Source organism: Oncorhynchus masou, chromosome 8, assembly GCF_036934945.1.
Source record: "Oncorhynchus masou masou isolate Uvic2021 chromosome 8, UVic_Omas_1.1, whole genome shotgun sequence".
Taxonomy (NCBI): Eukaryota; Metazoa; Chordata; class Actinopteri; order Salmoniformes; family Salmonidae; genus Oncorhynchus; species Oncorhynchus masou.
In genome coordinates, this window is record NC_088219.1 from 43,423,015 (window position 1) to 43,439,660 (window position 16,646).

A 16,646-nucleotide genomic window follows, 5' to 3' on the forward strand; every position below is an offset into this window, starting at 1 on the left:
GCCTGTGAACAGTGGGTTAACTGCCTGTTCACGGGCAGAACGACAGATTTGTACCTTGTCAGCTCGGGGGTTTGAACTCACAACCTTCCGGTTACTAGTCCAACGCTCTAACCACTAGGCTACCCTGCACAGACACAGGCCCACACAAGCACATGTGTATACACACACACACAAAATCAAATACTCAATATTCAGTTCAACCAAACATTAAAACATTTAAAGTGTTCTAACATAATGAAGGTTGAAGTCTCACCTGTAGAAGAGCACATAGGCCTCAGCATTCTGCACCACCGTCTCATGGACCTCCGTTACATACTGGTCATCAAACTCGTACCACTGACCGTTAATCACGTTCTGACAGTACGCTATGTAGTGGCCACCTAGGAGTGAGTGGAAGAGAGAGAGAAAATAGGAGGAGAAAGACAGAGGAAGAGAGAAGAGAGAGGGGGGAGGCAGTGAAAAAGAGGTTGATTAATGGAATTACAGAAATGTAGATAGTAAGCTATGAAGAAAACACCCGAAACACCAAGACTATGCTGCGGTGAATCACAACCAATATCAGCCAAACAAACATGTCAAAAATAGCTGGAGGGAGTCTTTAATGTTAGGTAATTCAGTCAAGGGTCACCCACTGCCTGCGGTGCCATGGTGACAGATAACGGACAGCAGGTCATAGGCGGTGATCTGGGAGGGGCTGTCCTTGGCCAGGAAAGGTCGGAGTTGGAGGCCCTCCAATGGGAAGGCCACGTGGCTGTTGATCTTGAAGGAGTACATCACCTCGTGCCGAAAACGTTTTAGGTGGATGCACAGGATCTGAACACAGAATTTTCTTACAGGAAATATATAAGGTGGTGCCATTTGATTTCAATCACTTTTTGACTGCACCCCTTTTGATTTGAATGAAACCTTCCATAGATATTTGCTTAGAAAGCGACTTTTTGGAACTGATAAAATGTACAAAAATGTAAATTTCTACTTTGGGAAAGTACCACAAAGTTGGTTGGAGGTTTACACATCAGAGAATGTTGACTTCAGTGGGAATATCAGTTGTTTTAAGTGACACTGTCAATCTTCCATAGGAAACCTATTGAAACCATAGATATATAGATAATAGAATAGACACTCCCATTTAAAGAACCACTGAACACGCCGATTGGCACGTGTGTTATTCTGTTGCTCATAAGAAAAACTAGACTTCAGTCTGGTAGGTGTGTTTTCTAACCGATTCCGCGTTTGGTTAAAGATGTTCATCCCCATGAGACACTGTAGACATGGAAGGCTATTTCACTTTCTCAAAATCCCCAGAATGAAGCTCAGAACAAATTAATCACAGATTTCTCGAGTTTACGTTTCGGCCGAGGATGTGTTAGTTGCGCAATTTTACTTTAACTAGGGTGTTTGGTGCAGTATTTCTCCAGTAAAAAAAATGTGCAGTGTGTTGTCTTATGTCAAAAAGTCAGAACTGCTGGGCAGGTCTGTCTCACTGTCTATGCTATTGGATCTATGTTCACCCCATGTTAGTGGGCAAATGGACATTGTCAAATCAAAACTCAACCTTATTTTACCCGTTGGGATGCACAGATGTTCCAAACTCAGTTTTAGACCAAAATGATTCTGTTTATGCTTTGAAGTAAATTTTGACACTAGAATAAACGGTTCCCGACTCATATCGATGCCATGAAGGGATTCGTTGCTTTTTAAAGGCAGTCGCTCTTTAAGTTGATATTCAATAGTGGTGGACCGGCAGCAATCTTTGTGGTAGTAATTGGAAGTTTAAAATTCAATTCTATTTAAAATGTCAATTGTGTACCAGCAATTTCTTCTTCCATTTTACCCCTTTTTCCTCCCCAATTTCGTGGTATTGGTAGTTGCTGCAACTCCCATACGGACTGAGGAGAGGCAAAGGTCGAGACCCACGCGTCCTCCGAAACACGACTCAACCAAACCGCTTCTTGACACAATGCCCGCTGAAACGGAAAGCAGGGGAAACACCACACACCTGGTGACCGTGTCAGTGTGCGTGCGCCCGGCCCGCCACAGGAGTCGCTAGAGCGCAATGGGACAAGTACATTCCTGCCGGCCAAGCCCTCCCCTAACGACGCTCGGCCAATTGTGCGCCGCCCCATGGGTCTCCCGGTCGCAGCCGGCTACGCCAGAGCCTGGACGAGAACCAGGATCTCCAGTGCCTTAGACCACCGCGCCACACGGGAGGCCTTCATTTCTATGATTGAAATGACATCCACCCTGTAGTGAAGTATACTGTGTCTCAACCGATGGCGGGCACAACACAAACACCTCAGATTATGTAAATTAGGGTCTAAATTACAAACTATACAAAAATTAAAGAGTTGATGCATTTTTCGAAAATTTATGTTAAAAGGTAAAAAAAAGTAAATAATTTGTATTAACCGACAAACTGGGGTCATTTTGATATACTGTATAAAAACCTGCTAATGGTATACAAAGTCTGCCAATGGTATAAATACTTAACAGAACTGCAATACAGAACTCGACACAGAGAGCTGTAACAGTGTGTATTCCCCAGTAAGTAGTTATTCAGGGTAAATCCATCGTTTCACGTCAGATGGCGTCACTCCTACATGACGCTCGTCACTCAACCGATCAATCTTGTAGGACAAGGAACTCATCTCTAAAAATCTAGATTTTGCTCATCCGCCTAACATTACTTCCTAATTCTGAAAATCCCTCTGCTCACAGTAGCTATGATGTACTGGCTACTAAGACAAACCATGCATGCTGGATATGCTGACCAAACTTTCTCCAGCTAGCAGCCTAGTGCAAGCTTTTTTGATTGGCCGTACCAATCATTTTATTTGTCACATGCACCGAATACAACAGGTGTAGTAGATCTTACAGTGAAATGCTTACTTACAAGCCCTTCACCAACAATGCCGTTTTAAGAACTACAAAATAAGAAATTAAAGAGCAGCAGTAAAATAACATTAGCGAGGCTATATACAGGGGGGTACCGGTACAGAGTCAATGTGCGGGGGCACTGGTTAGTTGTGGTAATATGTACATGTACAGTGGTTCCTCCTTTAAAGGTTGCGAGCTTGCACCGCGGGACTTAGAGGTACCAAGCATCACGGCTTCATTGCTCCAGACCACCACAAGGGGGAGTTAGAGCACTCATTATGTCCAAGAAGGATACGTGTGTATTGCCGGTTGCATACAACTTTTCAGACGACCCTGGCAACTTCCTTTCCCAAACAGCACCGAGCTACTTTAGAAAATGTATTTGGAACTTTTAGCAACTTTTGAAAAAGTGACACAAATGCTAAAATGCACACATTTTCCCTCTAAATGACACACACTCAGTCACAACATACGTGCCTGGCTGCAAAAGAGCACTGTGAGTGACGTCAGCAGCAGGTGCTCAGCTCGTTCACAGGCAGCAGCAAGGCTGCCGCAATTTCAGCAAATTGCACGTCAATGTTGGCTGACTCTAGCAGCAGTAGTATGCGTTCGACGAGACAAACCCAAGGAATATAGTTGGTCACGAATGTTTGATCTTGAACAGAACTTACAACATCAATCAACATGTCTCAATCATAATTGTACAGCCAGAAGTACAGAAAAGAGTGGGAGTCTGTACCAGAATTTAAAGGGTGGCTGAAGCCAGTAATTGGGGATGATTGTCGGGCATAATGTGCGTACTGCAAAATCAGATATGTTTGCAAAAATGTATGACATCAAAAAACATTGTGCTACAGCAAAGTATATAAATAAATCAAAACCATACAACCCCACAACGCAGTCTAACTTATCACAGGTGGTTAACTTCTTTGGGGTAGGGGGCAGTATTGGGTAGCTTGGATGAAAAACGTGCCCAAATTAAGCTGCCTGCAACTCAGCAGTAATTAGTACATTTGGATAGGAAACACTCTGAACTTTCTAAAACTGTTTGAATGATGTCTGTGAGTATAACAGAACTCATATGGCAGGCAAAAACCTGAGAGAAAAATCCAAACAGGATGTGGGAAATCTGAGGATTGTAGTTTTTTAACTCAGCCCCCATTGAAGATACAGTGGGATATTAGTTATAATTCACTTCCCAAGGCTTCCACTAGATGTCAACAGTATTTATAACCTGTTTTGAGGATTCTACTCTAAAGGAGGGGCTCATAAGAGCTCTGAGGGAGTGGTCTGGCAGAGTTCCACAGCCTCGGTTTGGCGCGCTCACGTGAAAGGTAGCTACATTCCACTTCATTTGTACAGACAAAGGAATCGTGCAGTTGGAACATTAATGAAGTTTTATGTTAAAAACATCCCAAAGATTGATTTCATACTTAGTTTGGCATGTTTCTACGAGCTGTAACTGAACTTTTTGAACCTTTTGTCTGTTTGGCGCGACCTGAACGCGCTTTTGAATTTGTTTACCAAACGCCCTAACAACAGAAGCTATTTGGACATAACTGATGGACATTATCGAACAAATCAAACATTTATGGTGGAACTGGGAGTGCATTCTGATGAAGATCATCAAAGGTAAGTGAATATTTAAAATGCCATTTCTGAGTAATGTTGACTACTATCTTTTTGGCTGCTTTGTCTAAAGGCTGTACTCAGATTATTGCATGGTGTGCTTTCTCTGTAAAGTTTTTTTGAAATCTGACACAGCGGTTGCATTAAGGAGAAGTTTATCTAAAATTCCATGTATAACAGTATAAAGATACTTTATCAATGTTTATTATGAGTATTTCTGTATATTGATGTGGCTCTCTGCAAAATCACCGGATGTTTTGGAAGCAAAACATTACTGAACTTAACGCGCCAATGTAAACTGAGATTTTTGGATATAAATATGAACTTCATCGAACAAAACATACATCGAACAAAACATACATGTATTGTGTAACATGAAGTCCTGTGAGTGTCATCTGATGAAGATCATCAAAGGTTCGTGATGAATTTTATCTCTATTTCTGCTTTTTGTGACTCCTCTCTTTGGCTGGAAAAATGGCTGTGTTTTTCTGTGACTAGGTGCTGACCTAACAATCATTTGGCGTGCTTTCGTCATAAAGCCTTTTTGAAATCGGACACTGTGGTGGGATTAACAACAAGTTTATCTTTAAAATGGTGTATAATATTTGTATGTTTGTATTTGTATGTTTGAAGAATTTTAATTATGAGATTTCTGTTGTTTGAATTTGGCGCCCTGCACTTTCACTGGCTGTTGTCATATCGATCCCGTTTCAGTTGTAAAAAGTTAACTACCAATACACTCCTTAAAACTATAATTGTTCAGAATGTGTAGGTTTACTAGTTAAAAATAAAATAAATAAAATGTAATTGTTCAATAATGTGTAATTGTTCAATAATTCAATGTGTTGTATTTTTTTTTTTACATCTGATCATATAAAATGTGTTGTGTTTATATTACTTTTACAAATAAAAATGTGATAATAAACAAAGCAATCTAAACTAACAAATGTCAAAACATATTTTTCAATGAGATGGCCAGTCAATTTGATCAACGTCATTGTGTATTCTACGTAATGACGCAGTTTTACGTTATTACGTAACAACGTCAACACGCAATTACATCACAACGTCATTTAGCAACTTTTTCTCTAGCAACTTCCCCTGAAAATTAGTTGGCAACACTGCCTGCCACTCCCAATTTTTCGTTAACAGCGATGCTAATGCTGACTGTGGGGTATATAAATAAATAAAAACTAAGCCACATTTTTGGTCAAAGTCTCTCAGGATCAATGGATGAATAAATCACTTTTTGTCAATAAAATTAAAGTACATTTCACATTTTGGTGTACTGCCCCTTTAAATTAAATGGCAGTCGTTTTTACCACATAAATATGACAAAATTAATATTTACTTAAAAATTCCGCTAACTAAAATGATACCAGAAATTATGGTAAACTAGCTTTTTAGCACTAATGTGGTTTGTCCTTTGGAAATAAAGCTGCACATTATATAAAAGGGGAAATGGATATTTCAGTTCCACAGGGAATGCAAATTAAGTGTAAGTTTACAAAAATAACAGTCTTTTGGTTATTTCTTATTTTAGACAACATTAACTACATGTCTAATGCAGCTTTGATAAGAAACAAGCAGATATTTTGCTTTGATTGTTGCTTTTTTTAATAGTTTCTTCTGGGATCAAAATGTTGATAATTGATGTATCTAAAATATCTCAGCAGCTTGAGGGTTAAAAAACATTTCAAGAAATTATCAAATAGTTTGACAACCCTGTTTGTAAGCTTTTAAATAATATCAGTCAGAATGTGATTGAAATCAAGTGGAACCACCCTATAGATTTCCTGAAAGAAAATGTTTCATAATTTAAAAAAATCAAGGAAATGTCACAATTTAGGCATCTTCAATCATTTTGATAAGGTAGTTTTATCTTCTATGCAGGATGTCAAAGTATGATATAATAGAAGCCGTTACCTCAGGTAGCCGAAGTACTTTGCAATATTTTACACCATTTCTCAATCTGGAAGGTAAGTGAAAAGTATTCAAATGTATGTAGTGTTGTTTTACCAACTAGACATATTGATCTTCTAATGCTAAAATGATCAACAAATTCCACAAATACTTACTTTTTACACCTTTCACAGCTGTACATGTTGTCCCCTGCAAAACAATGAATGAAGAAATGACTGACCATGTATTTCATGTTCTGATTATGAATGGATCATACAGCTGAAATCTAGGCATCTTATTGGACAACAACTTTATCGTGACTAGTTTACCTTTGAGCTCATCAGCGGCGAAGAAGGCGGCGAAGCAATCCTCCAGTGTGACCATAGGACCCCAAAACCAGCTGGGGATACAGGACACCACAAACCTGCAGAGGGGGGGAGACATGGGAGGGGGTGAATATATATAGTAAGCACAATGTGGCTGTTACATATACTTTCATACTTGTTACAAGATGAATACATAGATGACGTTGGAACCGTGAATAGCCAGCCGGACAGAGAAAGACAGCGCTGACGAGCTACTTCTTTGAGAGTCAACTACAAGTCGGCAGGGGAGGCAGAGGCTCGATTCTCCATAACGCTGCTGTGTGAACTTCATGATGTTATGAACTACTGCTATCAATGCGGGCGGCGAGTCTGCATGATCGGAGTCCCCCAACTCTGCTGGGGAAGTCCTGCTCTATCGCTCTCACGGTCTGTATGAAGTTATGGTCCTGTTTATTTGTGTATCCTCGTCCCCAAGCTGTAAGGAAGTGTCCTGTGACAGACTATTTGTGCCTACTGGGTCTACTGTGTAAACTGTTTATGTTGTTCTTGTTTTTTAACCGATCCAAACAAGAAGTTCACTCACGGGAAAATGAGTTAATATAATCCAGATGTGGCAGATAGAAATTCATTGAATAGAGCTGACACGATTCCGTGTTCTACATGACAGATCATCATATCTGTTCTACACCACACACTCCCAGTCTATCCCCTTCCCCAGTACCCCCAACCCTCCAGCCCCAACCCCCTACCCCCCAGCTCCCTCACCTGCGTATGGAGTCCATGATGTAGGTGATCCAGCCCTGGGAGCCGTAGACGTCCAGAGATATCCCGGTCTTGGCTGGGAGGTTCTGGTGGATGGAGGAGTGTAGCTTGGCCAGGTCCTCCTTACCTGGGATGGGCAGGGACAGGTCCTGGAAGGTCTCCACTGTGGTCGACACCTATAGGGGGAGAGGAGAGATGAGGAGGGAGAAGAGAGGGGACAGCCAGAGCGAGCGAGAGATGGTTTTAACAATCTGAAGTGATAATCCAAACAAGCAGAATCCATCATATTTATGGATCAAGTAGGATCAAGTTTAGGCATAAGAACATGTGGTAAAATGTCTACAAATTACAACACGTCAATGTTGTAATGCATGTAACAGTTTTGTGAGGTTTCAATAGAAGAAGTGGAGCTGAGTTATGTAAATGGCGCACCCTTGTGCTACGACACACGACACACACAGCTCACCCTGTCACAAGTCAGACACTGGACCAGGCTGAGGATTGAGCCGTCGAAGATGTCTGAGATGACGCTGCGGTAGTGAGACTGCTTCTGCTTCTTGGCACCCAGGAACAGCTGGGCTGTGGAGGATTATGGGAAACGTAGTTTGTGTATGAGGGGGAATGTGTGTCTGTACGTGTATGTGAATTGTCCAGAACCCCCATACCTTTCTTAAAAGAGTATTCGGGCCCTGCAGAGCGGAAGGGGCTGGAGCGAGTGGGGCTGGGGGAGAGTTTAGGGTGCAGTTCCTGGACAGTACGGACGGGGCTGCAGGGGCGAGACTGGGGACGCTTCTGCATCGATGCCTCATTGTCTGGCTCTGGGTAGAGGTGGGTAGGAGAGGAAGAGGGGACTTTTAGAGATTACTCACACATCACTACAACAGGTCTCTCCAGATACAGAAACAGACACACAGAGATACACACATAGTTGCTCGCGCAAACACTTACATATATTTTTTGATGTTCTACTTCCACCATCACCAGGCCCGTACCTGGAGTGCTGTTGCTCTGACTCGGACCCTGTGGCTTAGGGCTAGGGGGTCCCCTCCTCCTCCTCCGCTCCCCTCTCCAGACCACCCTCTTCGGCCACTGTCGTATCCACATCAGCGTCCTCGTCCATCTCCTGGGAGCCCCTGTGGAGGGGCGAGCCCAACACCCTTTTCTCCTTCAGCCTCTCTTTCTCTGAGATGGGCCCCCCTGTGCCAACCCCGCCGCCCGTGCCTGTCCCCCCTCTTCCAACTCTCGGCCCCACCCCACACTCGTCCTGAATGAGCAGCTCGGGCTCCCCCAGTCCCCCTCCCTCCCCCCGGTCGCTGCTGGCGCCTGAGTCGCAGGAGAGGAACTCATCCTCAGAGGGGGAGCGGTCGCCCCCATCCCTCCTCTCATCCCCCTCCCCTCCCCCGCCACACTCTACCCGTGGCTCTTTGAGCTCCTCGTGGAGCTGGTCCATTAGACAGCGCAGGAACTCCTGGGTGTCCTACAGTAGAAAACACAGAGTGTGCTGAGCAGTCCTATACACTGAGACGTGTGTGTGTGTGTGTATAGTGAGGACAGTATTGTATGAATGTTCCCTGCAGCTCCTAGGGACAGACAGAGACAGCCATTGAGACACACAGGCGTAACCACACACAGGCTTAACTCTATACCATTTTAGATTGAGATAAATGGATTTTCCATAAACAAAAGCAAACAAGTGAAATACACACAATCCCATTCCAACATCCCAATCAATCCAACATTGAGGAACGGATTTCATCTGGTTAACTGTGGGTTAGTTAAATAATGTCTGGATCCCAAATGGCACCCTATTCCCTATATACTGCACTGCTAAGGCCCTGGTCAAAAGTAGTGCGCTACATAGAGACTAGGGCATCATTTGGGGGGGGACCATTTCACCGTCTTGGCACCACACTTCAAGATGCCAATCAGCTACACAACAATCAATCAACCAATCCAATTTCATTGTCCCCAAAGGGAAATTCAATTTGAGGTAACAGGGGTGATTTAGGGGGGATGAGAGGGGACATAGGGAGAGGTGGGTTAGGTCAGGGGTCAGAGAGAGGGGTTGGGGCATTGTTTTGTTCCCTACCTGCTGGGAGCTTGCCCCTACCTGCTGGGCGTAGCCACGGAACATGGGGTTGACCAGCTTGATGCCCTGGGACAGACTGGTGGGGACTACGTAACTGGGCCTGGAGCAGAGAGGAAAGAGAAAGTCTGTTTTTTTCTTCTATTACATAAGTCAGACAGTATCTTGCTGCATTCTTGGACATCATCTTATGAATCTCTATTGCAAAAATGTGCACACTGAGAGGTACTCTACAGAGAGATAAGTACTGTAACAGAGATAAGAAATATAGTGTCATGTGTGTGTATAGTACCGTTTCTTGTGCCAGAGCTCAGAGATGAGTTTCTGGTAGCTTTTGCACAGTGCGGGCTTTTTGTCAGTCCGCACCAGTCCACTGCAGTCCAGGAAGAACTGAGTGAGAGGAGGACTGGAGAGGAGAAGAAAGAAAGAACTGATCAGTCTATGTTCAAATATATGAAAACGAATACAATCCCTTCTGCTGAGATGAAGGTACACATACACACGCTCGCTCGCTCACACACTCAAACATTTTAGTGACAGGTCTCAGAAACATGTCAATCTATCTGCCAATAAATCCCGAGACTAACGAGGAAATAAGACAGGAAGTGAGCTCACCAGTTGGACAGGGCTTGAAGCGCTGCGTTCATGTAGCAGGAGTTACCCATATTCTTCATCCCTGTCAAACCTTTGAGAGGATGAGATGTAGGTTAAAAAAAGCTCTAATAGCATCATACAGGTATATTTATAACATTAGGACTATATGGTAAGGCCACTCCACTGCGTTTATACCTAACATTTGGAGAACATGCATGACACAGACCCTGTCAGTGAATGATGAACTTCAGTCTATTACCGTTACTTAAATGGATCTGGTACCTGGTCTGGTACCTATTCTTAGGCTCAAAAACAATTATATTTCTCCGAACCCTGATCATCTGGCTCTCAGATCATTTGGGAGGTCTCTGCCCAAAACAGCTTGGCATAATTCACTAAGGAATAGACCTGCAAAGTCTGTCAAAGTATGAAAGAACCAATTCTACAGAGTTCTAGACCTTGACAGCTGGCTTTTGCCTGATTGATGTTACATTACAATGATGTAACGCTAAGGGTATCAGTTTAACTGTGGACATGCTGGACTATAGTTTTTACTGTTATTGAATAGATCCCATGACGTTGAGAGAAGGGGGTCCGAGGTCACCTCTGGGTTTGAGCACATCCTCCTCTGACTCTGACCACTCTTCTTCGGCTACCGCGATAGGGACTGCTTTCAACGGGTGGTGGTGACTCACTGGTTGATGAACTGCATCCTGGGAAAGTAAGTAATTGTTAAAAACAACAAATAATGACATCAGTGTCTGCCTGTGGAAAGCCAATTACACAATATATTAAAAGAACATAGGCTGTATTTCAGCTCACAAATGTAAATTGTGCGCTAATCAAAATTAAACAGAATAGTTTTGTAAAACGTTATATTAAATAAATGCTTTATATATAGTGCATAATACAGTAATACATGTTTACTAATGAAAGATATGGTGGCGTTACCCATATTTGATATAGGGCCCATCCCAAATAGCGCCCTATTCCCTATATTGTGCACTACTTTTGACCAGAGCCCAAATGGCACGTAAACATAGTATAGTTGACTATAATTCAGCTGACCTTTGTGCGATGGCGTACCTGGTGTTCCTTAGCTTTACAGAGGTGGGGAGTGTGTGTGGCAGACATTGCAGGTACAACTGCAGGCCTCTGCTCCAGAAACACCTCCCTCTCACACACATAGCACCAGATCCTGAAAGTGGTCAGGTTCACCGTCAGGTTGTGTTTATTTGCCTTGGGGGGATGAGCACACACACACACACACACACACACACACACACACACACACACACACACTAAGCTTTGAAAAACGTTGTTGCATGCTTTCTAGAAATGGCATCTCTCACTACCCAAGGAAAAGAAGCTCTGTGAAAAACTCACCTGTGCATGTAGGGTGCTGTGGTCTGAAAAGGTTTCTCCACAGCCAACATATTGACACTCGCTCTGACCAAGAGAAATAAAGTAATACATGAGAAATAAACATATATGAGGTGAAAACAAAAATATGTATAATCCATCTGAAAGAGTGTTATAAAAGTGTCATATTAACACATCCTGAGAATTATGTCATGGCCTTTGAATCTATTTCAAAAATTTTTGAGGAAAAACAGACCTACAGAAAACCCCTGTTTACCTGCAGACAGGCCCAGAGGTTGGGACCTCCCACTCCACATGACTGGCAGGATCCCTTCAGAACATGACAGAAAACAAACAGTATTAGACAACAATCGAGGCTGAAAAGCAATCATAGAGCACCATCTCCTATGTGATTGTCAGACCACCAGAATGTCTTCAAAAAATGTTGACCTTTTGCGAAGGCAAATCTAGAAGATGTGACTCAAAACTAAAAGACATGCATGACTTGTCACAAATTGCATCCATTCCATACATATTCCAGAAGCTTGACACAGCAAGTCTCTCTTGAAACCATTCATGCTCACCTTGGATTTCTGCAGAAGCTCCTCCTTGGTTACCTCCCCTATGGAATTCAGGTGGGGACAAATGTCCCCCTGGTCACTCATGTCTATTAAACTTCTTCTAAAGATCAAATAATAAACAAAAAGGTATTAATCTATGACATTTTGTATGGGCAGGTAAAACATGAAATGGAAGCAAGCTGACAGAGTCAAAGGCTACAAGCAGTTACACTTCAATCAAGGTGTGTGTCAAACTCTACAAGTCAGCTATTACAAAATGTATGGAGGATTGATGATTGGAGGGAATTCAGCTAACAATGAAGCTCTTTGATTTAGCTAGCCGGCTACTCTACTCACTCAAACAAAGCTTTGAACTTGAAATCATATGGAACAATGCAACAATTCACTGTTGGGTGGTTCCATATGATTCCAATCACTTTCGGACTGCACCCATTTTCATTTGAAAGAAACCTTCCATACATGTTTGCCCATGGTAGAAGTGGTCAGAAAGTTACTTTTTGGACCTGAATGCTAAAACATTCAAGAGATTGAGGTGCTCAAAGTTATCACTGGCAAATATATAATTTGAAAGCTTACAAACAGGGTTGTCCAACTATTTTCTGATTGACATTGTCATTTAAAAAAAACTTTTAACGTTAATTATCTAAAAACGTGTAAACTCCAATTTTTTTCATTTTCATATTTGTTGTAGCTTAGACCCTATGTACAGCTTCCGAGGTGTTTGCAATGGGCCCGCCATCGGCCGAGACACAGCATACTCTTGCATACTGGGAGGATATGGCTAATAAATGTACTATATTTCATCTTTGAAATAGTACCACAAAGATAGGAGGTCCATTCTTCAAGAGGAGTATGTTCACTTGCAATGGAATATCCATTGTTGTAAATTAAACTGATCCATCTTCCATAGGTACTCTATAGAAATATTGATCATTTAATAGACATTACCATTCAAGTTTACATTCAATGGTGGGTGGATGGACGGCTATCTTTCTGGTAGTAATTGGACGTTTTAATTCAATTTAAAATGTTAATGGTGCACCAGCTAAATTGCAGTGGTCTGAAGGGATAGGTTCGATCTATGAATAACATTTCAATGATTGAAATAACACCCACCCTGTATTCAAGAGTATGCTGAGTCTGATGACGGGCACATCACAAACACCTGAGCTGATGTAAAATAGGGCTAAAATACAACATTTGTGAGTTTAAAAAAAAGATAATTGATGTAAAAGGTTAAATAACAAAAAAATATATATATTTCAAGAAAACATAGAATAGTTTGTACACTTTCAAATGAAATCAAACTCAACAGTTTGATATTAAACTAAAAAACTCAACCAGAAAGATATGAAATCCGTGTTTTGTTCCGAGCGAGGAGGTTCTCAACATCTTAGCTGCCACACATCTAGCATTTCCCATTCTCTTTGCAGGAACTAGCCGTTTAACAAAAAACATGGATTGAATATCTTTATGAATTTGTTTTTTGTCGAACCACCTGCAACTGGAAACTGACATTTCTAAGATACTTTTTTTCACCGAATCGAGTATAGCCAAGAACATGTTAGATGAAAAATCCATGTTGGCGGTTCGTATAGGGCTTTCCTGTAATGGACACCAAACGTCTTTTGCTTATCCAATGCTGTATATAAACCCTGGGATTGTAGATGCTATGTATTGGCCATTGAGAGGCTTTGAAGCCACCAGTTCACCACTATGCCACTTCCCGGTAGGAGCCATCCTCCATAGAAATTATTGGAATTAATGGAACAGTATTTAAATTAAATGTTAAGGACAGAATTACATGTATTTAAGTAACATCAGTAATCTAAAAAAAATACACTTGAAAGGATGTTTTTAGATATTTTTAAGTTTTTAGCTCACATAATATAATTTAAAAGTATGTATTAAGGTGTCTGTAATATAATACATTTGTAAAAAAAAAACAGATGTAGACATTAATAAATGCATTGCTATAGCTTCCAAAATATTGTTTTACGACGGTGAGGGAGTGCCAAGCTGGAGGCACGGTGGATTCAACACATCGCCCCCAAAAACTCATCTAGTGTCTCCGAACACCTGTGTGTAAACAGAAGACGGATGCCACAACAGTGATGTCGCTGAAAAATACTATTGGCTGCAACTGTGTTAAAACAGTATACAATAAGTGTATATTTTGCATTTGTGAAATTATTTTGATGTAAAATGAAATTAGTGTCCTTTATGTTTCTAGAACCGTACGGAAATTGGCACTTGAGAATCGATTCACTGTAGACGGAGTATTTGACTGCCAGCCAATCCGCTTTATGAAAGGTCCTTGGACTATAAGGAGTAAAGTCAGTCTCCTTTAGTCCATTATTGGGCTCGTGTACAATCTGTTGTTACCAAATTGGGTCAAATTTGAGCATCTCGAACTCATGAATGTTTTGGCATTCCGGTCCAAAACGTAACTTTCTGACCACTATTACCATGTCCGGGCAAACATGCATGAAAAAGATTTCGTTCAAATCAAAACGGGTGAAGTCAGAAAGTGTTTGAAGTCATATAACGTCAACCCTGTAGCTAACTGCCTGACATTCCTTGCGCATTCTAGAAATTGATGATCAATTAATTCATCCTCTAGCTACCGCATATCAGCCAACATAGGCATATTGTTTCAGAATTAAACCAAAGACGAGACAACATTTTTCTGCACTTTGGTTTGGCCACAGAGCCACCGAAATAACAGCTCTGTTGCAAACTTGAAGGCCCTGTTTTCCTCTCCAGACTAGCATCATACATTAAGGATGACAACAAATACATGCTTTGCCGGAATTATATTTACCAACACCAGGCGATGTCAGAACAGTTCATTTACGGGAAAACTTCCGTTAAAGATAGCCAAACAGTAAGTTAACGTCTAACTAGTGATTGTACGTCAGCTAGCTGTTGTAACGTGAATGGACTACTGTTAGCTGCTGGTGCTGCCGTCGTACAGATTGGTTTTACGTCAGTGTTGTTATGCACAATGTCAGCAAGAACAGGAGCTATGGGGAGTGATAAGGGACATATATAAGCCTAAGCAACGGTACCACCTGACATGACATGATACCAACGCCTTACAGGCTGACTACACCGCTAGCATCACGTGCGTTGCAAAATAAATGTAGAAATCTATATTATAAAATTATTGCTCCCACACTGCTCCCGCACGCCAACGAATATCTGCGTTGCCAAGCACTAAAATAGAAGTCAGTTCTATTTGTGAAGCAGATCACAGTTTCAAGTCCGGCCTCTCCTGTCTCCTCATTGGTTTATAGAAGCAAATACCCATGCCATCTCCTCATTGGTTATACCCACGTGGGTGACTGAAAGCCGAATGAGGTCGGTGGCATGAATGCACCTTATTTATGTATGTTGCCAATTACAATATAAAGTCCAGAGAAGAAAAAGCCTAGAAGGAGGAGAGATGACTAGAAATGATTCGGTTGACCGTTTTATGTTTGGATTAATTATCGTAGTAGAGGACCTTGTCCATTTCAGGTAAAATAACAACTCAAAGTTTATATCCCAGGACAAATTAGTTAGCAACAGCAAGCTAGCTCAATGGGACAAATTAGCTAGCAAGTGCAAGCTAGCTAGCTAAATTGACATAAATGTTTGATGCTTTTCAACCTGTCCCCAAATTAATGTAATTGGTTCAGTTTGTTTTGATATGTTAACCTGTGTGTCGTAATCACGTTTGGTGTGGGGGGACAAAATAAATGCATGCACAATGGCGCACACACACAACCAGTTTGGGTTCTGTGTTACACGGCTGGTCCCAGCCCAACAGCGCGATCAATTGCTACTTTCTGTGAAGTCTACGCATACAATTTGATGCATACGTTCGATTAAGCACTGCAACTGCCTCTGCAACGCAATGCTGCAAGGCAAACGCAGCATTCCAAATTAATGTTCTTCTTGTGTACCAGAACGCAAAAACACAGTCGGTGTGCTCAAAGCGCTACTGACGCCTGTGTAACGGATGTGAAACGGCTAGCTAGTTAGCGGTGGTGCGCGCTAAATAGCGTTTCAATCGGTGACGTCACTTGCTCTGAGACCTTGAAGTAGTGGTTCCCCTTGCTCAGCTTTTGTGGAGCGATGGGTAACGATGCTTCGTGGGTGACTGTTGTTGATGTGGGCAGAGGGTCCCTGGTTTGCGCCCGGGTATGGGCGAGGGGACGGTCTAAAGTTATACTGTGACACCTGCATCGCGTGTTAATGAAAATCATAATGTTTATAGTTATATTAATTCAATCTCAACCATAAATGTTAGAAATTTACAATTTTTCCTGTGCCACATCAGTTTACAGAAATACTCATCATAAGCTTTGATAAAAGATACAAGTGTTATGCACAGAATTATAGATATACTTCTCCCTAAATGCAACCGCTGTGTCAGATTTCAAAAAAGCTTTACAGCAAAAGCAAACCATGCAATAATCTGAGTACAGTGCTCAGACACAATACAGATACCCGCCATGTTGTGGAGTCAGTAACAGTCAG

General features: G+C 41.8%; 1 protein-coding gene across 1 annotated transcript in view; it reads right to left on the bottom strand.

The window, feature by feature from the left end:
* LOC135544711 (ubiquitin carboxyl-terminal hydrolase 20-like) overlaps positions 1-15,107 on the bottom strand; it is a 34,626-nt gene extending 19,519 nt beyond the window's left edge. Inside the window, 19 exon segments of the mRNA XM_064972554.1 lie at positions 254-380; positions 633-813; positions 6,433-6,478; positions 6,585-6,618; positions 6,738-6,832; positions 7,500-7,672; positions 7,963-8,075; positions 8,162-8,314; positions 8,489-8,574; positions 8,576-8,973; positions 9,607-9,685; positions 9,875-9,988; positions 10,198-10,267; positions 10,781-10,889; positions 11,263-11,415; positions 11,563-11,625; positions 11,816-11,869; positions 12,123-12,219; positions 14,944-15,107. Coding sequence (XP_064828626.1) covers positions 254-380; positions 633-813; positions 6,433-6,478; positions 6,585-6,618; positions 6,738-6,832; positions 7,500-7,672; positions 7,963-8,075; positions 8,162-8,314; positions 8,489-8,574; positions 8,576-8,973; positions 9,607-9,685; positions 9,875-9,988; positions 10,198-10,267; positions 10,781-10,889; positions 11,263-11,415; positions 11,563-11,625; positions 11,816-11,869; positions 12,123-12,203 — 2,129 coding nt within the window. The 5' untranslated portion in view covers positions 12,204-12,219; positions 14,944-15,107.
* Positions 15,108-16,646: the final 1,539 nt, after the last annotated feature.